The 26,113-nt window shown below is 42.4% G+C and overlaps 3 protein-coding genes across 3 annotated transcripts; all 3 read right to left on the bottom strand.

The window, feature by feature from the left end:
- Positions 1-1,604: 1,604 nt before the first annotated feature.
- On the bottom strand, positions 1,605-14,023 carry unc93b1 (unc-93 homolog B1, TLR signaling regulator). The gene is made up of 13 exons (XM_031864425.1): positions 13,762-14,023; positions 11,020-11,136; positions 10,745-10,886; positions 10,481-10,634; positions 9,729-9,890; positions 8,383-8,512; positions 8,157-8,250; positions 6,457-6,581; positions 4,718-4,900; positions 4,341-4,614; positions 4,140-4,261; positions 3,866-3,988; positions 1,605-1,947 (listed from the first exon to the last, which is right to left on the bottom strand). Exons 1-13 carry the CDS (start codon positions 13,762-13,764, stop codon positions 1,684-1,686), a joined length of 1,893 nt encoding a protein of 630 aa, XP_031720285.1. The 5' UTR covers positions 13,765-14,023; the 3' UTR covers positions 1,605-1,683.
- Positions 14,024-14,105: 82 nt separating this feature from the next.
- On the bottom strand, positions 14,106-17,224 carry timm10 (translocase of inner mitochondrial membrane 10 homolog (yeast)). The gene is made up of 2 exons (XM_031864427.1): positions 17,010-17,224; positions 14,106-15,290 (listed from the first exon to the last, which is right to left on the bottom strand). Exons 1-2 carry the CDS (start codon positions 17,078-17,080, stop codon positions 15,095-15,097), a joined length of 267 nt encoding a protein of 88 aa, XP_031720287.1. The 5' UTR covers positions 17,081-17,224; the 3' UTR covers positions 14,106-15,094.
- Positions 17,225-17,870: 646 nt separating this feature from the next.
- LOC116392734 (uncharacterized) lies at positions 17,871-26,062 on the bottom strand. Its single transcript, XM_031864442.1, has 6 exons — positions 24,922-26,062; positions 23,806-24,842; positions 23,146-23,241; positions 21,965-22,454; positions 19,048-20,904; positions 17,871-18,262 (listed from the first exon to the last, which is right to left on the bottom strand). The coding sequence occupies exons 1-6, from the start codon at positions 25,055-25,057 to the stop codon at positions 17,871-17,873; spliced, it is 4,008 nt and encodes a 1,335-aa protein (XP_031720302.1). The 5' UTR covers positions 25,058-26,062.
- Positions 26,063-26,113: the final 51 nt, after the last annotated feature.

Here is a 26,113-nt window from a genome sequence, read left to right on the forward strand (position 1 = left end):
AGAACTTTTGACCATTGGTATAAAAGCATGGCATGCTTGACATGACTGTAAATAAATGTGTTAACACAGCCTGGATCAAACCAACTCAAAGTAAACGTGACTTCAGACAACAATAAGTACTAAAACAGGAATTAAAGTAACAACTATGCGCAGTGAAGTAGATACAATAAGTTTAACATATAGGTTTTGTATTTTGTACAAATCATCAAATAGCAGCTCTCCAAACTTGCTGACTTGTCATGATTAATTGAACTGTTCCACCGAGATCATAGTGAAGTCCGGGTGTTACTATTAACGTCAACGATGGCTCTGTTGTACCATGACGTGTGACAGTGAGCCAGTACGCACACGACCAGGACAATGAAGCACCTAAAGGAATTCAAAACCATGACAAAAATATATCCAATTGTAATACTTTTTGAGGCCTTAAATTATTACAAACACTTTCCCAAGACTTCACGTGCATGTGAGCTCCCTGATATGTGTTCGTTTTCAAGACATCGTCTGACCTTATCATCTCTTTTTTGCTGTCCCAGCTCTGTGCTTTACACTTTAATACGTCCGTTTGTATTTTCTTTCTGCTAGCGTGACTCTATGAATGTGATTTGTCCACACTGAGATATTTCCACATCTACTAAATAGATTGACATGAGATTTTGTACAGACATTCATAGTCCCCAGAGGATGAACTTCAATGACTTAAGTGATGTGGTGATCAGGCTCAGCTGTACTTTGTGTTTAGTGCCAACACGCTAAAATAAAATGGTGAACAATGAAAACATGAGACCTGCTAACCATCAGTAAGTGAACGTTGTTACTGTGAGCATGTTATTAGCATGTTATTAGCATGCTATTACTACGAGTATTTAGCTCACATCACAGCTCCTAGCTAGAAACGCTAGCGTTGTTGTAGACTCTTAATCGTCTTTATTGTCGTATTGTAGATTACCGTGTTAAAAACAATTGAGACACATATTCAGTACCTAGAACATCCCTGAGGCCAGTGTATCCCAAAATTAATTCCTTATTGACTGGCACTGACCGTCCGTACCTGTATTGAGCATAAACATACATTCATATTCAACTTCTGCCAAGAGGACCAACAGACACGTGTCTGAGCTTCTAAAGAACAGGTTGGTTTGGGTTGTCTTCTCTTAGAGAGGTGGGTAAGCTACGGGGTTGGGAGTAAACAAAGGCAGAAGAATGAACATAGCTACGGCTGCTTATGCTGCTCACATGGAGCAGGACTCCATCCAAACGCACTTCACCCTGAGGACAAACTTAAAAATTCAATTCCTCATCCCCCTTTCTGTCGCTTTCAGTTCTCTCTTTTCAGTAGAGTGCTCTTTTTAAAATGACCTCTATGATCATCAGCACATTTGGTGCACATGAGCCACAACAGAAGCTTTCCAGTTGTGTTTGATTTTTAGTCGTGTTTTATCCAGTATGTGGATCAGACGGCTCTAGCTATTGTTAAATAGAAATATAGTATTTACAATTTGTGTAGCCTTTCTTCTGGATGCTGTTGTGCTCATTCATATTTTCCACGCGAAATAAAAGCTTTTATTTCTGGCATAAGCTTTGATTGATAATCAACTATAATCACAACAGCGTCCAGCTAATCTCACATTTTTGTCAACATTCTGTCCAAAATCTTCCCTCATTCCTCCTTTGTCTCCTCTCTCAACCTCCCTCACGCTCTTCTCTCACTCCCTCCTTCACATGGGCGTCCTCCCGTCTGTGGCGGTGACCCTCGGCCCCCCTCCTCCTGGCTTTGGGTGAGTCAACTCCCTGGACCCCGGCGTCTTGGCCTCCTTCCTCCCCGTCCTCTGCTCCCATCTCCTCCGCCACATGCTCTTCGTGCTCCTCCTCTTCGTCATCCTCCACACTTTTCTCAGAGTCTGACTCATCTGAGTTGTCCTCTTCCAGGTAGCGGTAACCTTTGACCTGCCAACACAAATTACATATTATACTGATGGCGGAGGAGAAAAAGTTTGCTCACCTGTTAAAATGTTGAACAATAAAGCTCTGACTATAATAAGATTGTATTGACTCGCACAGCTGAAGGATTTTTTCCAGAGTGCAGGACACATCGCTGGTAGCAGGAGTTCAAATCTCCCCACACTCCAGATTTCATGTTGAGAGATCTGTGTAGAACTGGGCCCCTTGAGTCAAGGCCTGGCCACCAGACACTCGATAGCAAGCTCCCCTCCCGGGTCAGGCTCCAGGAGGAGGCCCCAGTTTCGGTTCTATAAGTAACCAAACTGGAGTTTAAGAACAATGAACTTCACAGCAGTAGTGAGGGTTTGACTTTAACCAATGGCTACAAAACATGACTTTGTGGCCACCAAAGTTCTGCACGGTCTCTTGAGAATGAGACTGCGTGTCTTAATGAGATTACGTGTCCGAACAGAACGCAAGACGAGCGAGCGTCAGTGACGCTTTGGAGGACAGGGACGGCTGATTCATGAAAGTGAAATGAGGAGTATCTGTACGATACCAATAAGAACTTGAAATTTCAATTTAAACAAATAATTCTATATGTTTATTTTTTTGCCTTTTCATTTTATTCACGTTTAAGGAAGGCTGTGTTAAGTTGCCCTTAATTGCCTTTTCTGTGTTGTTTTTACATACGTTTAAATTTGTGCCAACATGAATGTACTTTGTTCATCAAATGTAGGGCTCGGTGGCCGCGGGGCCAGTGATTTAAAACATGAATGTCTTTCCCTGGCAGTGAAGGAAAGCACCAAGCTCAAAGAGAAACAGCCTAAAGACGCAGAGGCCGACTCCGTTTACTCTATCAAGCGTGTACACTCAGGCCGCCGTAAGAGCTCCTTTCATGAAGCTCATACCGTTCAGTTGTTGTCAAAACTGTTAAAGGTTTAGGATAATATGTACAACACAATGCAGTTCAACAGACTACATCCTCCAAAATGATCATAATCAACACCTCTTTAAAACATTATAACCTTCATGAAGTGAGGATGTACTGCAGGCCTGTTGTATAATTAGACTGATTGGTTTGAGCTCGGTGTACCTAATAAACTGGCAAATGAGTGTAAAGCACTGCTGGTATACTACGGCCTTGTTTCTAACTGGTCATTAAAGTTATAGTGCAACATCTAAAACTTAGTTCTGCTTCTGGTTAAAAATTTAAACCGTGTTTTGAATCAATGTGCAAACAAGGTAACCATAGCAACAAAACTTCTAATTTATCTATAGTTTGAAAGCTTACCTTTTTATCATGTCAAGTGGCAAGATGGAAGTTATACAAGTGTGATTTTACACCGACGTGTTCCGACATGCACAACATATTTGACCACCTTCTCCTATCAAAAGCAAATATATTGTATTGCTTCATGTATTCTCAGTGTATGTGCACTCGAGGTTTTAAATTCCCACATTACATATTTGACTATGATTGGCTCCAAACTAGATGTGATGTCACAGAATCATGCTCATACGCACACGTCACAAATAGAGATTCAAGGCGAGCACACAGAAACTCTCCCTTCAGCAGATGAATGTGAAACATCCAAATGATGTAACAATAAGCAAAACCCATTAGAGTTGAGAGTGTCTAAGCTTTGAGGAGATAAAGGCTTTTTAACTTAATAGCCATGAAATTGACTTGAAATTAGATATATGGAACAAAACAGTTACAAACGGGCAAAGAATGCTTATTTCTGAATAATGTTTAAACAAACGAACATAGCAGCACCTGTACTGACTGGTTCTGGGAGCTACATCACACACAGCAGTGATGGTTTTAACATAATTGGCTTCAATGAAAAATAAATTCATAGAATCTCCAGTATCCCTTCTTCTTGGGCTGTGAAGGCTGAATCAGTCAGAGATTGCTTACCTTGTGCCGTGGCCGCGGGATGCGAGGCAGTCTGAAAGGCACCTTCATGGCCAGCCGACGCTCCATCACCCAATAACAGTAGCAGGCCAGCAGTAGAGTGGCCAACAGGATGGAGAGTTTGGCCTGAGGAAGAGTGACAGAAATAGGCCATGAAAGATATAAGTAGGAACTTTTCCTTTACAATGTGGAGCCAAATGATCCGTCTTTTCTTAGAGTTGCTTTACCAGAGACACAAACACACATTTATCGTTCTGTAAACCCACACACATCATACCCTCATTGGCAGGTTGGACCAGAGGTAGACGATGAAGATGGCGATGGCCTGCCACCAGTGATAGATGGTGTAGACAAAGTCCAGACGTTCTTTTTCCTCAGCGTAGAGCATACCAAGCAGAGCTGACACACACAGAGAGGAGACGCGTGTCAGTGTACAGTATCGTACCGACAAAACACCTCGACCACAGCCGTTACTCACTGCTGACGCCCGTCTTGTTCAGAGCTGTGCCAAGCCCCCACAGCACAGAGATCACCAGCAGAGGGCCCAGATACTCCGGACTTTTAGGAGGTGGAGAAAACGCCAGGAGCACCACCAGCAGCACTGCATGCACAGCAGCGCCCCCCACCAGACACACCCAGCGCGGGAGGTGTAGGAGGCAAAGGGAGAGGGAAGAGAATACGGAGCAGGAGAGGCCATAGACTACTATAAGGAGCCACAGCTTTTTCAGGCCCAAAGCGCAGACGCCATAGGACTGTGGAGGGAAAGACAGAAAGAAATTAGATGAAATGCATATATTTTCAATATTTCCTGACAAAAACAATTAAGCAATGCAAGTGACGGCTATTCTGCTCTACCAGGGAAAATCCAGTGACTGCAAACAGCATTTCAAATCCGCTGTAGATGAAGAAGGGGCAGAGCAGTCGCAGGCGGTAGTCTCGCAGGTGTTTGAAAGGCAGCTGGAAGATGTTTCCCCAGCCAATACTGCGGAGGTCGATTTCTTCTGTCGGGCGGTAGGCAGCACCACACAGCACAAGGAACTGTGGGTATCAATTTATTTTGAATAATTATGAATGATTGCCATGGTTTGTACATGCTTTGCCTTGACACATTAGGAAGGTCGGTCCAGCATATTGTAGAACTAAATAACTAACTCCAACATGGCCCTGAATAAGGCTTTGTATCCCTTTGAAGCACTGCAAATCCCACTGGAAGCATTTTTAGAAGCCTCTCAAAGAACAGATACGCTTCCATTTTATTAAATGCATCACTCCACACGAACCATATCTACATTGATCGTTTAAGGCAACCCGTCTGTCTGTGAGCTCCAGGCAGACTCCCCTCACTCGTTACGGTCGGTGGAGAAATAACATCAATGACTCAATACAAACACTCTGGATTTCTTCCCATGGCACCGACATGAAGACCGGTTTGGTTCATGTCAGTACTTGGGGAAGGCAGGTTAGCCATCTGCTTTCCACTCAGCTGACAGACGGACCTTTACGGATAGAACTTCCTCGGAAATTGTACGAATGTGTGAATCTGAGTTTGTTTGTAAAAAGAAAAGCTTTTTTCTGTCTCGTATTATCTATAAATGTAGCACTAAAAGTGGATCAGCATATTTGATGAAGTTGCTGTACTTGCATGATTCTTGCACCGTTTGGGTTTTACCCACATGGTTGAATGCATTTATTGTAAGTCGCTTTGGGTAAAAGCGTCAGACCGGTTGCCCTGATGCATGCTGGAATAGGTTCAAGCCGTGTGCCTGCCCTGAACAGACTAAAACATATTCATACTTCTTACTTTAAAGCTGCTCCAATCTATATTTTTATATTAACAAATGATAACAAACCCACAAAGAATCATCAGTGGACTTTGCAGTAACGGTGGCTAAGTGGAGAGCAGGGCCGACCTTCAATCAGAGGATCGACGGTTCGATCCCCGGCTCCGCTAGTCGCATGTCGATGTGTCCTTGAGCAAGACACTTAACCCCAGAATGTCTCCCGTAGCTGAGCCTACGGTGTGAATGTGATAGAATCTGAATTGTAAGCTGCTTTGGATAAAAGCTAAATGACTGTAATGTCTGTAATGTCTGTAATGCAGTTCTCCTTAAATCTACTGTGTTTTAGTCATTTTGGTTTACAACTAAAACTGTTAAAAATCTTCTTTGCTCTTATTAATAATTAAGCACTTATTAAGTAACTCCTCCCTAATGTTTAATTCTTCTTTACACTCTTAAATATACTATAATTATGTTGTATATTAGGAGAAATGTATGTTCCTTAAATAAAAAATAGATGAACGAATAGCTTAATAAAGAGCCAATTACAGTCTTAGCTGTGTTTTAGTTTATTCACAAAGCTTAGTGTGTATACACTTTGGTTCGGTATAACTTTCTAGTTCAAGGTAAATCAACATCGCTCCCTACCAGTCATTTCCTGTTCATTTCCAAGACTACAGAAATTCAGGAAAGACACAAGACAGTCATATTAATACAAATAAACAACCTAAACACACTTCTAGGGAGTCAGAGGGGGGTGTGTGTGTGTGTGTGTGTGTGTGTGTGTGTGTGTGTGTCGGGGAGTTTGGATCTTACGATGATCATGGCGAGGAAGGCGAAGCCCATGAGGACACTCTCCACCTGGATGAGCAGCATGGAGCGAGGCAGGTTGGTAAGCACAGTGGTGTTGAAGCCGGGGATCACTCCACTAATGTTTGCTCCTGTCAGAGGAAGAGGACAGTTCAACCATTAGAGAGGAGGCGATGAGACACAACAAGCAACAGGTCTCAGTCCGACACCTTTATAGACCCGAAGCCTGGAACACTTGAGACGTCATCGCTGCTTTAGAGAGCTTGAATGCAGTTGCACTTTACATACATGTCTGTCCAGAATGTCATCATTTCATCATTTTATCCTTTTAGACATTTGTGGGAAATTGTAATAATTAGCATATGTATTCTTGAGTTCTGGCCAAAAATGTGATTGATGAAGTCAGAGGGACTTTTGACCACCATCAGTTCAACCCTAAGTCCAGGTGGACATTTATCCCTCCAGACGTTCCTGAGATATCACAGACAACCCGAAAACATAATGCCTTCTTCCACTGCTGACTGTGTGGAAGCATTGAATCAAATGTACATCTGATGGAGATGGGAACTTCTCCACCGTTATATTTCCTCCTATTGATGTTTACAATAAAAAGGAAGTGATGTTGCCAGAAGTGAGATCCAAGTTCAGCACGGCAGGAAAAACATTTCAGTTTAGCAGAAGTGTTGCACTTCACTTGTTTCACATCAGCTTTTTGTGGCCGACTCGTGTTTCCTTCAGCATGTTGCTGCCTACTTAAACATATTGGACGAAACAAATATACTAGCCTAACACATGGACTTCTATTGCATGCAAGACGGTGAAGAAAGAAGAGTGTTTTTTCAGAGTGTTTTTTGTTCTTATTAACAAACTTGATTCAGGTAAATGAAACAAAAACTTAAAACAAAACTAAAAAGCGCAGCGGGACTAGACGCATTTGTCACAGCAAATAAAACATGAGCTTGCAGATTTGTCTGGTTCCCAAAGCAAGTTTTCACCAACTCCTGAGAAAAAGATATTTGATTGTTTGGCTGCTGGATGCACCAAGATGCTCACCAGCTGCTGGATGCACCACGATGCTCACCAGCTGCTGGATGCACCACGATGCTCACCAGCTGCTGGATGCACCACGATGCTCACCAGCTGCTGGATGCACCACGATGTTCACCAGCTGCTGGATGCACCACGATGTTCACCAGCTGCTGGATGCACCACGATGTTCACCAGCTAGTTGTTCAGGCTGACAATGAGTAGAGTTTGTGGAACATTCACAATGAGTGAAAAAAATGCTGAAGGAACTGCAAATGCGCCTTCTTGCTGAGAGTTAGATAGGAAAATCAATAGCATTCTCACATCTGTACGGTAAATATGAAGCTGGAGACAGCAGTCAGTTAGCTTAGCTTTGCATAGAGACTGGAGCCAGAGCTTTGGTGAGCATTACAGATGCTGGAAGGTGGATTGTTTTATACCTTTGGACAGAGCCAGGATAGCGGTTTCTCCGTTTGCAGTCTTTGTGCAAAGCTAAGGTAACCAGTTGCTGAGAGTGGTATCAATCCTCTCATCTAACGCTCTACAAGAAAGTATTGATGTGTACTTCCTGATATGTCTACCTATATCTCATTGGACAAAATAAACTGAATCCTTATAAAAGGTTGTCTTGCAATAATTAGTATGTAATCATTAATCAGTGAAGTGACATGAGTCTTTACCGCAGGAGTGGACATTAAAGAGAATGTGTTGGTTCTCATGCAGGTAGTCGTTGAGGACGAAGCGCATGGGGAACTCCGCGAAGACGAAACTCAGCTGACCATGAAAAGACAGAAGAAATGATCGTGCTCATTACTTTCTGCAGCTGTGCAAACTTATGTTCCGACGTTGAACACTGCACACAACATGAAATGAATTGAAGCGAACAAAAGCTGGCTGAAGACTCACATGGAAGATGATGTAGAAGACTGACTGGAAGACAATGATGTAGTTGTGGCACGCTCCCTTAGGGAGCTTCTTCTGCTCCTGCACATGGTCTTCCTTGTAGTTGACGTACTCGTAGTACTGCTGCGCCATCCTGCATGTGTTTGAGTGAGAGAACAATTTCACAAAACATTCATGAAAGCAAACATACTGTACCATCAGGTGTTAATTTAAAGTCTACATGGATGGGTACGGATTCACTTGTGCACCGACTATAAGCCCATGCAGTCCCATGAGCCCTGCCTCGGTGTATGAGGTTTTAATACTTATCCGCCTCAAAGCTCCCTAAACTTCAACCCTTGACAGCTAAGATGTGCTGTATGAATAGTAGGAGTGCATAAGAGGTATGCCTTACATATCCATGTTCTGTTTCTTTCTGCATTCAACTTTATAAAATCTCTTTACTTGAAAAGAAAAAAAAAAGAAAAGAAATCACAGAATTCGTCTCCAGGGAATCAAAAACAAAACAATGCAAAATAACAAACAAAAACAAGTGGTGACAAAATCATCTCAGCGTGAGCTCCCCAGCACTGCACAACAAACTGCCTGGTAGTTGTTGTTTTTAGTCTTGCATAGATGAATAGGTGGACTGAAACTAAAATCTCTCATTTGTCATGAAGATATTAAAATACTATACTCAAGTATTTGGAATGGTTTTCCTTTGTAACTGAGGGTTAGGGTTATTTGAACTAATATCTTACACTGTATGTGTATTCGTGTACATAGGTCTCTCGTGGAAAGGACAGGAGCTCAATGAAACTAGTGGTTTAAATAAAGGATTAAATAACAAATATTCTGTTCGTTAAGCAAATACAATCTGTGGCCCATCAGAAGATATACACAGTATACAGATTACGGTAGGTTTAATTTAATCCTGTAATTTTCGATCAGAGACCAAATAAAAATGTAAAAAGTCCGGACGAAACATGGTAGGTGAGAAAAGGCCCTCTGTTAAATAAAGACAATGCAGAAATGTTCTTCTCTGTTAGTTCAGCCCTGTAGTCTGTTTCAAAGCGTTGATGGTTGTTAGACATGGTCAATATTAATGGTGATGTTTAGAGTCAGGGTTAAGGTGGTTATAAAGTTATCTTTAGGCATTATCATATGAGAAACAGTTGAGTTAGTGAAGTTGAAATGCAGGTATAATGTTGTTGCAGTAAAGCTGAGAGCAGCGATCTGAGGCTGGCTGTCCCCTGAGGTCTGAGAACGCTGGTCGACCTTCAGTACGCTCTGTGTGCTATGAAGTACTGAGGTTCAAGCTTCCACTTCTTATGAAACACCTTCATCCGCCCACCCTGTCGCGGCCTCACCTTGTGATATAATTTCCCAAGGAGGCCCAGAGCGGCACAATGGCCACGCCGATGGCTACAGCTGATGGAACCAAGGTGTAGTACCGCTCCCAGTAATTGGTTGAGACAAAGAGTGCGTAGATTCCTGAAGCTAGGAACATCATCCACTTAGTGCCTAGAAACCTTCCAGAGAGAGATATATAGCATTATATATAGTATATATTGTTATTAGTGCTGGGCAAGTTAACGCGTTATTATCACAGCTGTTGCTCTCACTGGAGACTACTGGACATCGCTGGGTCACCATCATCACCTCTGAGTTACAGCATCATAGTGATGAACAGTAGAGCTGCATCACATGCTCTGACTGTCATGAAGACACAAGACACACATGTAGATGAAACGTGTGAAACATGTTGTTCCTGTTGCACAGCAGTGGAACGTTTCACACACAGTCACACACTGAGCACAGATAGTGAAGAGATAGAACTGCTGCTGTGTGAAGAGAACACTGCTGCTAACAACAACCTGATGTGTTTAAAGTGTTTACACCAAATGTTATTGACCTTTGTTCATATAGCAGTACTTTCAAAATAGTGCACAATACACTACTTTTGAATTCATTATTGAACTTTGCCATAACAATGAGATTAATCGCAATTAAACATTGTAATCGTTGCCCAGCACTAACTGTTGTCATAGAGTACATACAGGCAGAGCAAGGACACGCGGATAAAAGACATGTTTTATTCTTTATGTTTGTGTGCGTCTACCTGATAAGTACAGGAGTGTACAGCAGGCCTATGATGGGGGTGACATTGATGCCCATCAGCATCTTGCGATCGATGTCCTCTAGGCCAAGGTTGCTGTACTTCACCTCACGGTAAGTCATATCATAATGGAGGATCAGCTGCATCTGCAGTAGGCCTTTCACACACCATTCACACAGACAAAAATAGATTCAAAAGAACATATTAGAGTCTCTGCAGCTCTCTTTTTCTGTGTCCATTCAGTGTATTTGCTCCAATCGAACTCACCCATGTACACGCTGTACACAATCGTGGCTCCAACACTGGCAGCAAGAACATTCTTGATGACACCCAGCCTCTTCCTCCTGTAGTATTTCCTCTCCTCTTCCTCCTCGTTGTACTCTGCCTGCGGGCCCAGCAACTCCTCCATCTGAGGAAAGAAAGGACTAAAAGTTATGCAACTGTTTGATAAAGAAGATGTTATCATACTCAAGAAGAAGTGAGTATCTTTCAATGGAAACCTGAGAACCACAGAGACTGGACATATACAGCAGGGAGTTCACCTGGCCCTGCATGTTGCCTTCTTGTCCCACATGCAGCAGTTCATTGATGACGCCATTGGGAGGTGCTACAGGCTGATCAGCATCCCCGACCAACTCTTCTCGATCAGATGCATCCATCTAGTGACCAAAAGCAGCAGTACACTGGTTTATTAGACGGTTCACTGCTCAACCAATCACTCACTGAAACGTCACTGTAATATTATTCCTATGAGTTACCTGTAGGGGCTAGGGTTGTCAAATATCTTACCGTACATGCTACTGAGACTACATTTACAAGTTTTTGTTTTCACAGACCACACTATAAATTTCAGATACAATCTTAGGCTAAATAAATCTCAATTATCAATAAAATGACTTTGAAATTGAGAACCTCTCATTTTCTGAGGAAGAGCAAATAACATGTGCATTAACACACCTCCATAAAGTACATAAAGCCATATTTTAGATATTTCAAATATATATATAGTACACACAGAAATATGAAATAATCTAGAAATATGGGGTTAGAAAATAATAAAATAAAAAAGACAATAAATTATCATATTGAATATTCGTCCAGCCCTTTCCACGTGTTCCCCAATTTGAGTAAGACACACCACATAGTTCTCTTAAAGCCAACTACACATGAAGGCAACACGAAGCATAAACCGGTCATTCTCAGGGTCATTGTAGGGAGAGCGGGGTAATGTGAGACACCAGGTAATGTGAGACACCCCCTGTATCTAGGCAAAGGAACACATTTGTGGTCATGTGACCATTATGTTTTCAAGCCCCTCCCATTCCCCCCTTGCCATGAAGGAGAAGTTGGTGCTGTAGTAAATATGTTTTTTCACAAAAATGTGTTTTTTGCATGTAAAAGTAAATTTTCTTGCTGTGAACTTAATCAACTGTTGTGTCAAAGCAAATTGATTCAGGTAGAAAGACTTATATCATACATGTTGATGAACTTCCAACATATAAAACCATGTGATTGATGCTAGCTGAAGATTAGCCTGAATTGCTAAGAGATGTTGTTTTTTCTCAAATGGTAGCTGTGGGGTAAAGTGAGACAAATGCTGTAGGGTAAAGTGAGGCACTGTCTCACTTTACCCCACCATGAAGCACAAGTTAAGTTTAGTCTTAAACATATTTTAGTGTAATATTACATTACATATGTTTTATTTTTAATGTCATAAACATTGTAGAAAAGCCATCATGCCAAGAAACTACACCAGGGAGACAACCTTGGGCCAAACACCCCTCGCAGAGAAGGAGAGTGCAGCCGCTGAGGTCATGCAAGGAAAGAAGTCCTTAAGAAAAGCTGGAAGGGATAGAAATATTGACAAGACAACCATCAAAAGATTCATAAAGAAAAAAGAGAAAGGGGAAGTAAAATCAGTAGCCTGGGGTGCAGTAGCTGAGGCAAAGAGAATATTCACAGATGAGATGGAGGAGGAGCTTGCCAAACACTTGAAACAACTAGCTGACCAGTTCCATGGCCTTGCTCCAGTTAAGTGCCGTGAACTGGCATTTAAATATGCAGAGAAAAACTATATCCCTGTCCCTGCCAATTGGACAGAGAAACAATGTGCAGGTAGGCTAGGGTGTGCAAGAGATCACATGATTCTGTAGGTTAACTTAGGCCAACTGATCTTGCCACAAAGCCAAATCTTATAATAATGAATTCTCCACTCTTTAGGAGAAGAGTGGTTTGGCAGCTTCCTAGCACATAGCCTTCTAACTAGGCCTGGAGGAACCACACGGAGAGAGCAACTCTTCACCTTTCCCTGTAACCTTCAGGGCTGGAATGTAGAGTAGGTCTTGTTATAGAGTATGAGGCTGATGTTCTAATCCAGGTGGGTCTAGTCCTGTGTTCTGAGTCCCAGGCTGTTCTAGCTGGTTCTGATTATGGTCCCATGACTGTGTTCTAATCTAACTGGTTCTATCTGTCATTTGAATGTTAATTAAAACATTTTGAATTATATTATGTTGTATATGATTTTGTTCGGAGTTACTTTCAAATGTTTGAAAAAATGTGCTTAATTGACCAATCCCCATGATTCTGTTACTAGTCCGATATTAGTTTTGGAATGTGTGGTTGTCAATCTAGCTGTCAAGATTCTAACTGTTACAACATGTGTTGTTATGGTAGTTTTAAAGTGGAAAAAGTAAGTGGATCAGTTTACCCCCAGCTGGTTCACTTTACCCCCTTGATTTCTCTGGTCTGTCTCACTTTACCCCTAAACTGGGGTAGTGTTTTTTAAAAACAATCATATTTTCACTGCCCTTTGTCCTGAAGACATTCTGATCATTTCCATTGCTAGGAAACATCCTGAATTAATGGGAAATGTGTAGATTTTGCTGGTATATCATTTTAGCTCGCCTAGAGAGGAGCAAATGTAAAAAATGTCTCACATTACCCCGCTCTCCCCTACATATTTGAGTTATAACTTTTCCCCAGCATGACCTATAAAAGTTTATAAAAGTTTAAGTTTCCGATACAACTAATTAAGTTAATATCGGAATAAAAGTGCGTCTGAGATTATGTAATTGTATCAACGTCACTATGCTTTATTTTTTGTCATAATGGTATTTCTACTGTAATATTCATGTAAGTCATATTTTGAACGGTATTAGATTAGCTGCAGCCACAGTCTAGGTTTATTAAATAACTATTTTAACACACACGGCATGAGATAACTCGCCTACCAAACAACAAGACGCTTCTTTTTAGCGTTTATAAACACCCTGAAAATCACGTACCATGTTTCTCGCGCGGGGCTCCACGCGGGCACCGGGATGAAAAGTCTGTGCATCGGCTTTGACAGAAACACAATACACCACCTCTGTGACTGTGTCGCTTTTGTTTTCGGCAGCCGTCAGTTCCCCTTTCCGATGTACAAGGTTCAGGTATAAATAAAAGTTTCGTGAGGGAAACGAAAGTCAGTCGTCTTCACTTCCTCATCTCAACCGGCCCCTTTGTTTCTTAAAGGTACAGACACATTTAGGAAACCCTTCCTTCTCTGGATCACCAGTGCGAGAATAAAACAAGTGGGTGGGACAGAGATTAAGATTTAAATACCCGCATTAAAAAAAGAAAACTCATGTTAAAATAAATGACAGTTTTATTAGAGTTCTTAATAACGACACACTGTGCAGCTTCTCCAATATGCAGATAAAAAGCTGCGTCACTGACACAGCGGTTAGCACATGAAAACAAAAAAAGAAACATGGTCCAGTCACATATAGCACAACATAGTCTGCACAAGTATCGAGTTAAATCTATCTTCATCACACGTCCGTGTAGCCGGAACGACCTGGCTGGTAGTCTGTATCCGAGTTTACTGACAAATCCAACACAGGCCTGAAAGAGAGTAAACGATGCAGTCTTGTGTTTAAAAAAAGGACAAACGATACTGCCATACATAATTCATTTAGCACATACCCTCATCCATCTGTATTTGAGTTACTGTATTTCAAGGTATTGTAAAGAACCCTGTCTGCATAACAGACAATTTGTAATTGTGAACAACGCGTCGACTTGACTACCATGTTGTGTTGCAACATTATGAAGAGGGCCCATGTTTACTTTCCCCACTTTCAAAAAAAATAAAAGAATTCACCCAAGTTCAAAGGGTCATGTGGGAACAAATACTAAATGTAAATAGTGTTTGTTTTAACCTGCCAGTATTTGAGTTTGTGCAGAAGAGGCAGCACCCTTCTGGGACTCTACGCAGCTAAAAACAGACACAGAGCATGGATTAGAGATATTACACAGCCTCGCTCCTTTCACTCAATTATCAGGTGACTTCTTGAGGACCGAGCCAAGCTGAATGAAAAACTCAGACGCATGCAGAGAGGCTGGTGGAGCAGTGAGCCGTTTCTAGACGTCCTCGTGCCGTCGCTCCACCAGGTCCTCCGGTGATTCCTTGAGCCCCATCCAACGTCTCATCCTGAACTGCAGTTTCTCTCCGTGGACCCTCAACAGCATTATTCTTCACACTCTATTGATTTCCCAAACAAAACCCTAACCCACTCAATAACCCATAACCTTTTAATCCCCCACAATGCTCTACTTTGAGCCTTTCATTAGAGTCTATCCACTTCCCACAGATGCCTTCCTCATCATTTCCTCGTCCTGGATGGAGAGCTCGGTCAGCTTGCGTCCTAGCCGCTCGTGAAGGTCCAGGTATTTGGCAACGCAGCGGTCCAAGCACACAGACTCCCCCTTTGTCAGCTCTGGCTCATTGTAAATTGGCGGTACACACTTCCTGTGGCAGGCGTTGGTCATGCTGCGAAGAAAGGAAGCCGGGATACGGTCGGGTTTTTAAAACACTGCGTGTAATGACTGGAATATTGTTGCATGTGTTAACACATTTACCAGGCTATTTTATTATGCTTAAAACACCTTAATATAATGTCCCATCAATACGCACATTTGGTCAAAGCAACTTGGTAAAACTATACAGCACCATCTGCTGGAGTCACTCGATTTCATGTTGGATGTAGTGCAACCTTGCTTGAACATGTAAATAGCTTGAAGCAACTATGTGTAGAGTTTGAATGTGATTACAGCAACTTATTATTACGACATTAGAACTGCAAAGATTACTTTCATAATCAACTAATTTACTATTTAAGCGATACAAAAAAAAGTGTCTTAAAAAATACAAAATTAAACAAAAAAAAATGTCCAGTGTCCTAAAGTCCAAGGTGATGTCATCAAATGTCTTGTTTTATTGAACCAAAAGTCACACAGAAACACATGTGCAGTGTGCTAACTGTAGAACAAGCTACAGATCCTCACGTCTGAGAAGCTGAATCCATTTAATGTTCGGAGTATATACTTGATAGAAACTCGGCCATTAGACTGAATGTGACAAAGTTGCTGATTCAATTTCTGTCGATCAACTAATTGATAAATCATTGCCGCTCTAGACCGCATCATTTTTTGTTTGAAAAAAAACAAATAGGAAAATTGTTATAAATTGATTGTTTTTAACCCATTTATTAACCCATTTATTAACCAGTTGAGTGGAACACCCCAGAGAGAGTTACCCAATTCAAAGCGGGGCTTTAGATTTGGACTTGAATTGACTTTATTGTGTTTGTTTATTTGACAGGGACAATACTCATTAATAATCAGAAACGACGAGTGAGAGGCAGCAACACTATATATGTGCCTGAGACTAGGAAAGAAAGCCCAGAACAAAGACTGTTTGACTTTTTCCACAGCAGACATATTAGCTTGTCTTAGTGTTAGGTTAGTACCTCTGTTCTATTTAATTGTCCCAGTGTGACGGTGAACCAGCATGCACAATACCAGGACCCCGATACTGTAGCAGCTTAAATGACACCTGTACAGCTGCTCTGAACCAGTAGTCCCACTAGTGATGGTTAAACTACATTTACGTCAGACAGTCCCGGGGGTCTGTTAGTGAGCCAACAATGACCAGTATTGCTCTCCTTTACGTTAAGACAGTCTCGTTATCAAGAAGCAAGGAAGTGAGGACAGAGAAACATTTTATTGCATTTCCTTTTCTTTTTTTTTTTTTAAAACACCCGAGTGTGTATTAAACGGTTTCCCATTCCATTCTGAAATTAAGTGTTAATAGTATTGTGCATCACTATAATAACATTAAAGGGTATTTAAAGGCCATCAGTACACGCTAGGGCAATACATCCATTTGCAATGGGCTTTCGTACCGGAAAGGCAAATTTTAAAGCAAATGCTAACTTTAGCTGCAACTTAAATCTATTTAAACTCATGTTTAACATCGCAGGTTTACGCTACGTTAATCCGGTGTAACATGCTTTGCGGTGCTAGCATCACGGAGGGACATCTCTAATAAGCGTAGCTAACCTTTTACCGTTGAATGCCCCTTTGTTACAGCATATCCAGTTTATTAGAGACGATTTAAACGAAGGCCACGAGACTCCTTTACTACTTACAGAAAGGTTGCATAAATTAGAGATAGCTGGCTTTAATGGTTAGCTTGTTTTGTCTTTACCGGTTGTACATGTCAGCCATCATCTCGACCTCCAGCTCCGCCGCCAGCTGCTGTGCCTTCATGGGATCCATGTCTGCGCTGCAGTGCTGCTCACACCCAGCTTTACCCACGAACACGCCGTCCTGGTGACCCTCTCCAGCGAGCGATGGACAAGAGACCTACCCGGTACTTCTTCAACCTTCAAACCTGCAAGACTCAAAACACGTGTGTACCGTTTCCGCTGTCAATAAAGTTGGATTCAAACTGGAGGCAGAGACAGTGCGCCCTCTCGTGCCATTGATCGCCAAAGACAAAAGTAAATGTAATGGTCTGTTGGCAAAAAGAAGTGACAGATTTCAGTTTTTTTTTTTAATAACCCATAATTATGTAATTTACACAAAACAAGCTGTGCTTTACAAATAAAAGCTCAAAATAAGGTTTATTTTCAACAATAGTCACTTTCAGAGAGACACAATGCCCCTCGAGTGCTTTTACCTTAATTAGTATGACAATTCAAAATTCACTGAAAATGTAAAACTAATAAAATGATTGACAAATGTGAACAGTAAGAACTTTTTCCCTTTTTGTAATTAATTATTTAGCATACTATTAATGGAAATTTAACATCCATTTGAACCTTGGATATGGAACTAAATGAAGATAAAACCAGCACGCAGCCTGTCACTCTTGCATGCACACAGCTGGTGAAAACAGAACAGGAGGACATAACAATATACTGTACATAGCTTCACAGCAAAATAGACTTTGTCTGGCATCTTTGTGAACATACATAAAACCACAACAGAGAGAACATAACATGTGGTTCACCAAAGTGCTGAATTAGTCACACAACATAGTAAAACCTATGCCAAAATACAAAAGTTACTCTGCCTCATCTCCAGTTACATCAATCTCATTCACATCTTCTTCCTCTTCTTCTTCCTCCTCCTCCTCCTCCTCCTCTTCCTCTGGAATTACTGCCATGTTGTCGAGTCCATTCTCACAATCTTTGGTCTGAGGCGCTTTGTCTGGAGACCAAAGCAAAACGTCTACCTCCACTTCCTCCTCTTCCTGATCGCAGCCGGTGCTCCTGCCGAACCCACCAGCGTCCGACACAGGTGGACTGTTTCTCTCAGGGGTCTGGAGGTCCAAGTTGTGCACTGAAGGCATTTCGTCTTCTTGAGGCAGGTGCACGTCACTGTGAGACGATCCTCCATCGTGGATAGCAGTCGGCTTTGTTTTATCTGACACTCCTTCATCACGGGCTGTTTGTGCTAAAAAAAGAAGGAACTAAGATGGATTATCCAGAGTAATTGGGTCATTGTCTTTAATATCTATATCTATATATAGAGTAAAAGCACGACTCTGCAAAGAAAGGCATAGAGACAGTGAGGAGGTTTGAGATGCTGCTTTTTTCCCACGGAGATCTCCCTCCTAAATTCTGAAGTACCGATAGCAAAACTGTTAACTCCGGACCGTATCAATACTCCCGGTTTTTACTCATTTAGAATCGAGTTTCCATCTCCAGTAATATATCAGCCCAACCACTACTATTACTGCTGATACTTTTAAAGTACATTTAGCTGATAATACTTTTGTTCTTGTACTATGAATGCAGGACTTTCTTGTCATGGATTATTTTGACAGTCGAAATGATACTTTTACACAAAGTAAAGGATCAGAGTACTCCTTCCATCACTGCCACAAGACTTGATACATCTAAAAGTTAAATTGGTAAATATTTTTTTGTATGATTTGGATGAACTACGCCTGTAAAAAATCTAAACTTTGAGTTTTTGAATGTCTCTTTTTCAAAACTGAGCCCAACATTATGCAATCAACAATTCAAGCATGTTGTGGTCATTGCTACAAGTCAGTGTCATGCTTTATATTACAAGTTAGCACCAAAGTAGGTTGAGTATATAATCGTATGCAACTGCAGTGTTGCTCATTCAAATACATTTTCTTACTTAAATGCAATGGTTCAATAGTTTGAATTTCTTGTTTTCTACTCACTGTACGCAGTAAAAGGGTTTGACCCGTGGAAGAAACACTTTACCTTTATCGGGACTCTTCAGCGGCTGCTCCGTCTCAGCTGCTAACCTGGCCTCTTCTCCCAAGACGTCGAAGGAAACCACGGGAAGGGACTCATCGCCCAACAAACGGGTCTCATTACCAGTCGAGACGTTTGTCTCATCTCGCTGTGATTCGTCACACTCGGCTGACGATTTGTTGACAATTTGATTGTGATTTTCATCAACTGTGACGTCCAAGACAGCGTGGCGCTCTTTAACTCCGCCCCTGTTCTGAGGCTGAGCAGTATCCATTTCTGTCCCGTTAGTTAATTCTTCCAATCTGCTACCGCACGTCTTCCCTTCCTCACGTTCTACAACTCCTGCGGTTTCACTTGTTTCCTTGTCCTGGCTTTCTTTTGACTTCCTTGTTTTGGAGTGTTGGCGTTTGATAAGCTTTTGAAACTCCTTCAGACTGACCATCCGTTTGGTTGCCCCAAGTCTTCTTCCGGTTACATCACTGCTGTGGTCTGCCTCAGCAGTTAAGGCCATCAGTGGAACGGCCTCCACTTTACTTCTATTCCTGATCCGTTTTTTACGTTTCCTTGTTTTTTCGTTCACCTCCTTCAACAAACTGTCATTTTGCGGCTCTCTTTTCACATCGTGGCTCTTTTTGTCAGCGACGGTAAGAGAGAGAGCGCTCTCTAAAGGCATCTCTTCAACCCTTATTTTTCGTGGCCTTCCGCGTCCCCGCTTGGGAACTCCTTTATTCACAATTGGAGCACTGCGGACCACGGGTTGTAAAACTGTACTTTCGATGCTTGAGCTACTTGTGGTCTCTAGAGTTCTTTTCAAAAAGCCCCTGGTCCTGATCCGCATCTGGTTAGTATTGAGATCCTCGGGCCCTCTGATCTTCTCTCTCAGACTTTCCGTGATGTTTGACAGTTCATTTGTTTTCCCTACAAATGTGTCTGGCATGTTTAAACCGGCGGCCATTTCTCTTTCCTTCGCCAGCACGTTGTTGCTCGACAAACTGACTAAACAAACACTCAGGTTGATCTGACCTTTTGTTTCATCGCTGACTTTCATATGCTTGTATTCCAAAGGAGAACTGGCCTCTTGTGGAGAGCCTGGATGCTTCTTCCTCCTCCTTTTAGGCACTGTAGCATCACCTTTAGTGTCACCTTGTTTACATTTAACATCTTTCTTTATCCTCCTGAGATCAGACTTCAGTTTTGCCACGTTTTGATGACCATCAGATATTGCTCCTCTCTCTTCCACCTCTTGACCAGAACAAGTTGCTGCCCGGCATTCACCACTCTGTGGATGCAACTCCAGATATTTTTGCCATTGCTGGTTTGAATCCAGGGGTAAAGACTCGCTTCTATTTGCTCCGTGCGTGATGGCACTGAGAGGAAATTGTAGTGATCCCATGTTTACTGAAAGCCAGGGTCGCCCGTGTTCAGATGACTGTGGCTGAATATTACCGCTTTGGTTCGTTGAGCTGTTGAGGGTAGACGGACGTTTTGCTGCTGAGGTGGACGGCTCTAACGGAGAGAGACATTGAGGAAGCCGCAAATCATCCATGCAAGGTAAGGAATGCAAGGACTGTGCTTCATTTCCATTCATCAGGGGGAAAATCTCTAGTATGTTGTCTTGTGAAGGCGGTTCCTGGAATGCTGGGAAATAAGTAAAGGTAGTAAGTAGTCTCTGCCCACTGAGTGCTTCAGGATATGGACAATTTAGTGTTTTGGACAGCGACATGCCCTGGTGGCTCGTTCCATCTCTTTGCCCCATGGATGTGACAGATGAGTGATACCGGGGAGAGTGCTGCTGCTGCTGCTGGATCAGCACAGCAGCCGGCTGTACGGATGAAAGGCTTGAGCAGCTGGGCTGGTTCTGAGCTGTAAAACAACAATAGATACCTGTACAATAGGTGAGAAGGCCGCCATCAATCATCCTGAATTTAAAAAGCTGAGGTGGTTGCTGTTAGGGTGTTGCTTTTGGATCAATTGAAAAGAGGAGCAGTAGCAGTGTGGGCATTTAGATTGTGGTACGGTGTGAAGCGGAGGACTGGGGGGAAACAGCTCCGGTAGACTTGACCTGATCTTGTGTTCTTTGATTTCTTTAGTAACTGCTTAACTTTAGCACACTGGACAATACAAGATTCAGATTCATTTTAACCATACTGCTCATTACCAAATATACAAAAATAAATTTAGAGTTGAAACGATAAATTGAAGAATCAATTAATCATTCAAGTAACATTTTTGTTCCAGCTTTTAAATGGTGAGGATTTTGGGCTTTTCTCTATTTTATACGATAGCAAAATTACTAAATTTGAGTATTGGACTTTTGTTCAGACAAAATAAGCAATTTTACGTTATCGCCTCGGACTTAAAGGGATAAGTACTTATTTATATTCAGTGCGTTACCGACAGTAGTCGGTGTCGGCACGCCACCAGTTTAGAGAAACAGACAGGGGTAACAGCACTGAACTGTTTCTGGGTTTCTCTTCTGTAGGTAGGTGGAGAAGTAGCTCGTACAACCCCACTTCAAGAAAATCAAACCATCCCCTTTTTGGAAATTTAACGGGCATTCTTCTAAATGTTGTTAAGTGCTGGATCATAAACAAGAGGACAGCTAAATAAAACAGATAAAAGGACTAAATAGATAAAGGATGAAGCTATTGAGAGCCTGGAATTGTCAACTTCTGTGATTGTAGTGAACACCCACTACATTTACAAAGTTATATTAGTAAATATAAAGAAGAAGACACAACATGTCAGATATTTCTTTTTCATTATCCTAATTAACAAATCCATCCCTCTTTGGATTCAAATGGCTACTTGTTTCATTAACCCACTGCCACTGCTCTGCAACACATTAGCCAACAATCTATCAACAATCGTGTCTACACATCGTGTTTAAAGTAGAAATCATAAGAGAAATGCATCTCAATACCTGAACCTGTTGATGCGTGACCAATTTGTGTCCCAAACTCCTGGTAATATCCTGGTAGTCCCACCGTACTGAAGGCAGCATGCATCCGACTCTGCGGTCGCTCTTCCTCCGTCACTGGGACCTGGCAAATGGCCGGAGCTCCGTCATGGTTTGGTTGAAGGCAATGAGACTTTTTGCAGTCTCCGTCCAAGTTCGGCAGGATGTTCAGACCCATCATGATGTCCTCCAACAGCTTCTCCATCTGCTCATCGCACTCCTCCGCAGGGCCTGGAGGCTGGGGCAGCGACACTGACTCAAGGCCGCCATCGAGGCAGTCGCTGGAGAGAAGCTGGGAGTCAGGGGGGGTGTTGGGGCGAGGCGGTCGCTCGGGGGAGTTGGTGGTAGCGGGTTGAATAGTCGGGGGCTCTGGTTTATGAGCTGGGCCTGGCTGGACACAGGAGGGAGGAGGCTCACTGAGGTCTGTCTGCAGCCTTTTGTGGCTGGAGCCATCCTGTAAAAAGATAAAGAGGTCACATATCTTTTATCAACTTTAGTGTGATAAGAATCAAATAACTATTAAACACACACTGACTTTCTAAAAATCTAATCTCAGGTGGAGTCAGATGATGAAACAGACCTGCTGTTCATAAAGCCTCAGGAAGCCGCTCAGGCGGTCTACAGATACTAAGTTGGGACTTTACCTGACGTTTTTTGCATCACACTGTCTTTCATTTCTCCCACAGCACAGCGCCCGAGTATGAACAACTCAACTCAACTTTTCCTTTCCTTTCCATGCGAGACAGACAGATAAATGTAAAGAGTGAATTTGTTTGAAAGCTAAAGTGATTTTGTTTGGTGTGCATTTAATGAATAAGAGATGCCCGACACTCTGCTCTTTAATGTGCACCTTTTAAAACCAACATGAGACCAAGAGGTCCTAAGTGACCACATCAATTGTACTCACAACTGCAGGTGCATCAGTCTCAGCCAAAATGATGACAAATACAGCTCTGCTGATTGGCTAAAATGACCCAGCTGTGTTTACAATGGTAATTTTCTGTGAAACAATATTTTTGTTCCATCTCTGCACTGCCCTGCATCACCAAGACAGATGAAGTGATTCTAATATAAATGTGCAATCATATCCAAGTAAACTGGATGAAACGTGCGTCTGTGTATAAACCACCACCACACTTGCATACCTGTTTCAGGGAGGTAAGAACTGACAACGCCTCATCTGTGTGTTGCTTGCTCACAACCTCCCACACTTCTGCATTGGTCCTCCTCCTCAGCTTCACCTGCACAGAGGGAAGAAAATAGAGCAATGAAAACAAGTGGGCTTCTTACAGGTTTGTTATGACATTCTGGAGGCATCATTGCTGAGAAGAAACAATTCTGTCATGAAACTAAATCCTCAAATGTCCTTTCTTCTCTTTGTTTATGAAATGTAGAAATAACAAGTCATTTTTAAAGTCATGCCTGCGCTCCAGGGGAAATGAAGACATGGCTCAAACTTAAAGGCAACAGCAGTTGAGCGACTCCGACACCCGGATGAATTTCATTTGATTAAATGTTCACTACAGTCGGTAGTTGCAACTCAACAAGTTGATCTCTGATCTTTCAATTACATCATGTTCAAGAAACACTAGACAACGCCACACATTAGCTAAACTGACTGTGATTCCCAGAATGTTAAGATCACAAACTGCATGACACAACTTCCTAAAATGCTCACAGCAGCCTCAGTTCACAAACACAAACTGTCTGGAAAGTGTCCCAAAGTTAGAGAGAGACAAAAAGAAAGTCTTATTTTTGGAGCATTTTTACACCTCTACATGGAATAATTAACTAGTCCTTCATACCTTGATGGAAATCTGTGTGGTCTCCGTCTCCATCATCTGCTGCATCTGTCTCATCTTGGCCAAGCTCTTTATCCCTACATTTGCACGTGCATGCCGTATCTCTGTAGAGTTTCCCTTTTCTTCTCCTCGCATCTCATCTCTGTGGCATGGCTGCTCTGCATTTTCCCTGTTGACAGCTGTTTTGCCGTTAGTTGTTCTACCCTTCAGTCCTGCCCCTTCCTTAGCCAACACCTGTATGCTATCCCCGATCTCAGATGACTGCTGGTAGGCGCCGTCTTCCTGAGGTGTTGTGGAGTTTGCGTCATCATTAAGAGAAATGGAAAAGGTCATCACATTGCTGGACAAAGATGAAGTTGGCGTGGGGTTTGTTACACTGCCAGAGGATCGGTCTGATGTAGACTCGCCATCGCTTTGTGCTCCACTGTGCACACAGGAAATATGTGGGCAAGGAGCGAAGCTAAAATGTTTATCGAGTGTGACGCTTTGGGATTGCAATGAGATAGAACAATCCAAATGTTTAGCTACAGAGGGTTCGGGCCCTGGGGTTGGATGTTCAGTTTGGACGGAGTGTGTATTAGAACAGCCCGTTGTCTTTTGATCAGCTTTAACATTCCGTCTCCCTGTGGATACACAACTTCTCTTTTCAATTGGGGAAACTGTGTTTCTCCATCCAGCACCCTCAGCCTGAACTTGTGCATCCTGCATTTTTCCGCTTTCATTCCTCTCTCTGCAACTCCCAAAACAACTTTTCTGGGGTTCTCCCTCCCCCACCTCTCCATTTTTCTGTCCTTCAACCAGGTCTGTGATCCCGAACTGGCGGGCTGCAGACAGCAAGTCATTCTGCTCTGCACTTCCTGTTACCTCCACCTCCCCAGAGTACAGAAGACCAACGATCTTCAGCAGGGTCTGGGCATTCACAGCCTGGAGCCGGAGCTCGCGCTTCTGGCCCGACGGAGGAGACGGGGAGGCCGAGAGCTTCTGACACAGGAAGGGACTGAGAGCTGCAAGTATGCAACTGTGGGTTGGGACTGAGATACCTTTACACACGGTAAGAAAAAGAGGTTAATATTTTATTACAATATCATTTTTTAACTTTAGATATGCTACACAGCTCACCCTCCGTTTTCAACAGGACATCACAGAATTGGGCATTGTTTTGTTGTCTCTGCAGCTCTCCAAGAAGCTGCTTCTTATAACCTGGCCACCTGTACCGCTGCATGGCCTGATGGGTACTGGGAGCAAGGAAGGACATAAGAGGTGGGGGTGTCAGATAAAGAAATATGGTTCAACTCAATGTACACCTACTACTGTTGGGACCAGTGGTGGCCCCGATTTTTATAAAATCTTCCTGTTTACTGTTGCCTATAATTGAACTTTTGTTCTTGCTTTGGTTTTACTATTTACATTTAATCTACGGATCACTTCATTGTAGTTTTTAAATGTCATTTATCCTGTTTATTTCATTTTCAATTTGTAAAGACCCTTAAAGTAATGTCACTGTGAATGAAATAGGATAATGTTAAACTAATTCTTCACCAGATTATTAAAGCAACCTTTTCCCTAAAAGCAAGACAAAAGCCAGTGTTGTGATTGCAGCCCTATGGCAGCTGCACATGGAGAACTGTTCGCGCACTGCCAATGTTAGTGAACTTCACGTTAAAAGTGACATTTTTACTTTTGAGGGTAACTTTGTACTTTCTCACTTTCATTTATTCCATTTTCTGTTCAACCACAGCGGGCTTATTTACAATTTGACAAAAATATTTCTGGCGTTACGAGCTGCAATAAGTAACCTTCTGGTCTCTGTGGCTGAAGGTTAGCTAGCATTAGCAGATAAATGCGGAAAAACAGTAAATGAATAATGTAACGTTAGACCAAAATAATGAATGTTTGAAGTTAACGCGGTGCAACTCCACCTTAGCAAGATGACACTGTTGGCCAACACTTCAGTAAAGCTCGCACTCCGCAGCTAAAGTGCCGTAACAGGCAGCATTAGCTTTAAATTACACTTACCAGTAGCATTATACATCTGTTGCACTTGCAAGGCCTTTTTTGTCCCATTAAACGGTATGTTAACGCGTTGAACCCCGATGTCGCAGAAGGCATCACATGTTTGTCACCTCCCTCCTAGTTCCTAATTGTCGCAGTTGCAAAAGTGGGCCGCAAACTCAAAGCGCCACCTAGTGGCCGCTCTGTCACATGACAACGAAGGGAAACCACCTCCACATGTCAAGCCACTGTTCTCCTTTGTTAAAGCACAGGCCGAGGAACATTTCCATAAGGAACCGCTCTTCACTGATTCATTATT

This window comes from Anarrhichthys ocellatus, unplaced genomic scaffold (genome assembly GCF_004355925.1).
Source record: "Anarrhichthys ocellatus isolate YVR2014 unplaced genomic scaffold, GSC_Weel_1.0 scaffold31, whole genome shotgun sequence".
Taxonomy (NCBI): Eukaryota; Metazoa; Chordata; class Actinopteri; order Perciformes; family Anarhichadidae; genus Anarrhichthys; species Anarrhichthys ocellatus.

Bases quoted from the DNA above. Each gene is read 5' to 3' on its own strand.
- unc93b1 (XM_031864425.1), bottom strand. The intron at 10,887-11,019 runs GTGAACTCCCTG...TTCTTTCCTCAG, and splicing joins AAGGCAACATGCAGGGCCAG to ATGGAGGAGTTGCTGGGCCC. The intron at 3,989-4,139 runs GTATGATGTGTG...ACTCTTCCTCAG, and splicing joins GGTCCAACCTGCCAATGAGG to GCCAAACTCTCCATCCTGTT.
- timm10 (XM_031864427.1), bottom strand. From the start codon at position 17,080: ATGGATCCCATGAAGGCACAGCAGCTGGCGGCGGAGCTGGAGGTCGAG. The intron at 15,291-17,009 runs GTAAAGACAAAA...CTTTCTTCGCAG, and splicing joins ATGGCTGACATGTACAACCG to CATGACCAACGCCTGCCACA.
- LOC116392734 (XM_031864442.1), bottom strand. From the start codon at position 25,057: ATGTCCTTCCTTGCTCCCAGTACCCATCAGGCCATGCAGCGGTACAGG. The intron at 23,242-23,805 runs GTATGAAGGACT...CCCTCTGTGCAG, and splicing joins CCACACAGATTTCCATCAAG to GTGAAGCTGAGGAGGAGGAC. The intron at 22,455-23,145 runs GTATGCAAGTGT...ATCTTTTTACAG, and splicing joins TTCTTACCTCCCTGAAACAG to GATGGCTCCAGCCACAAAAG.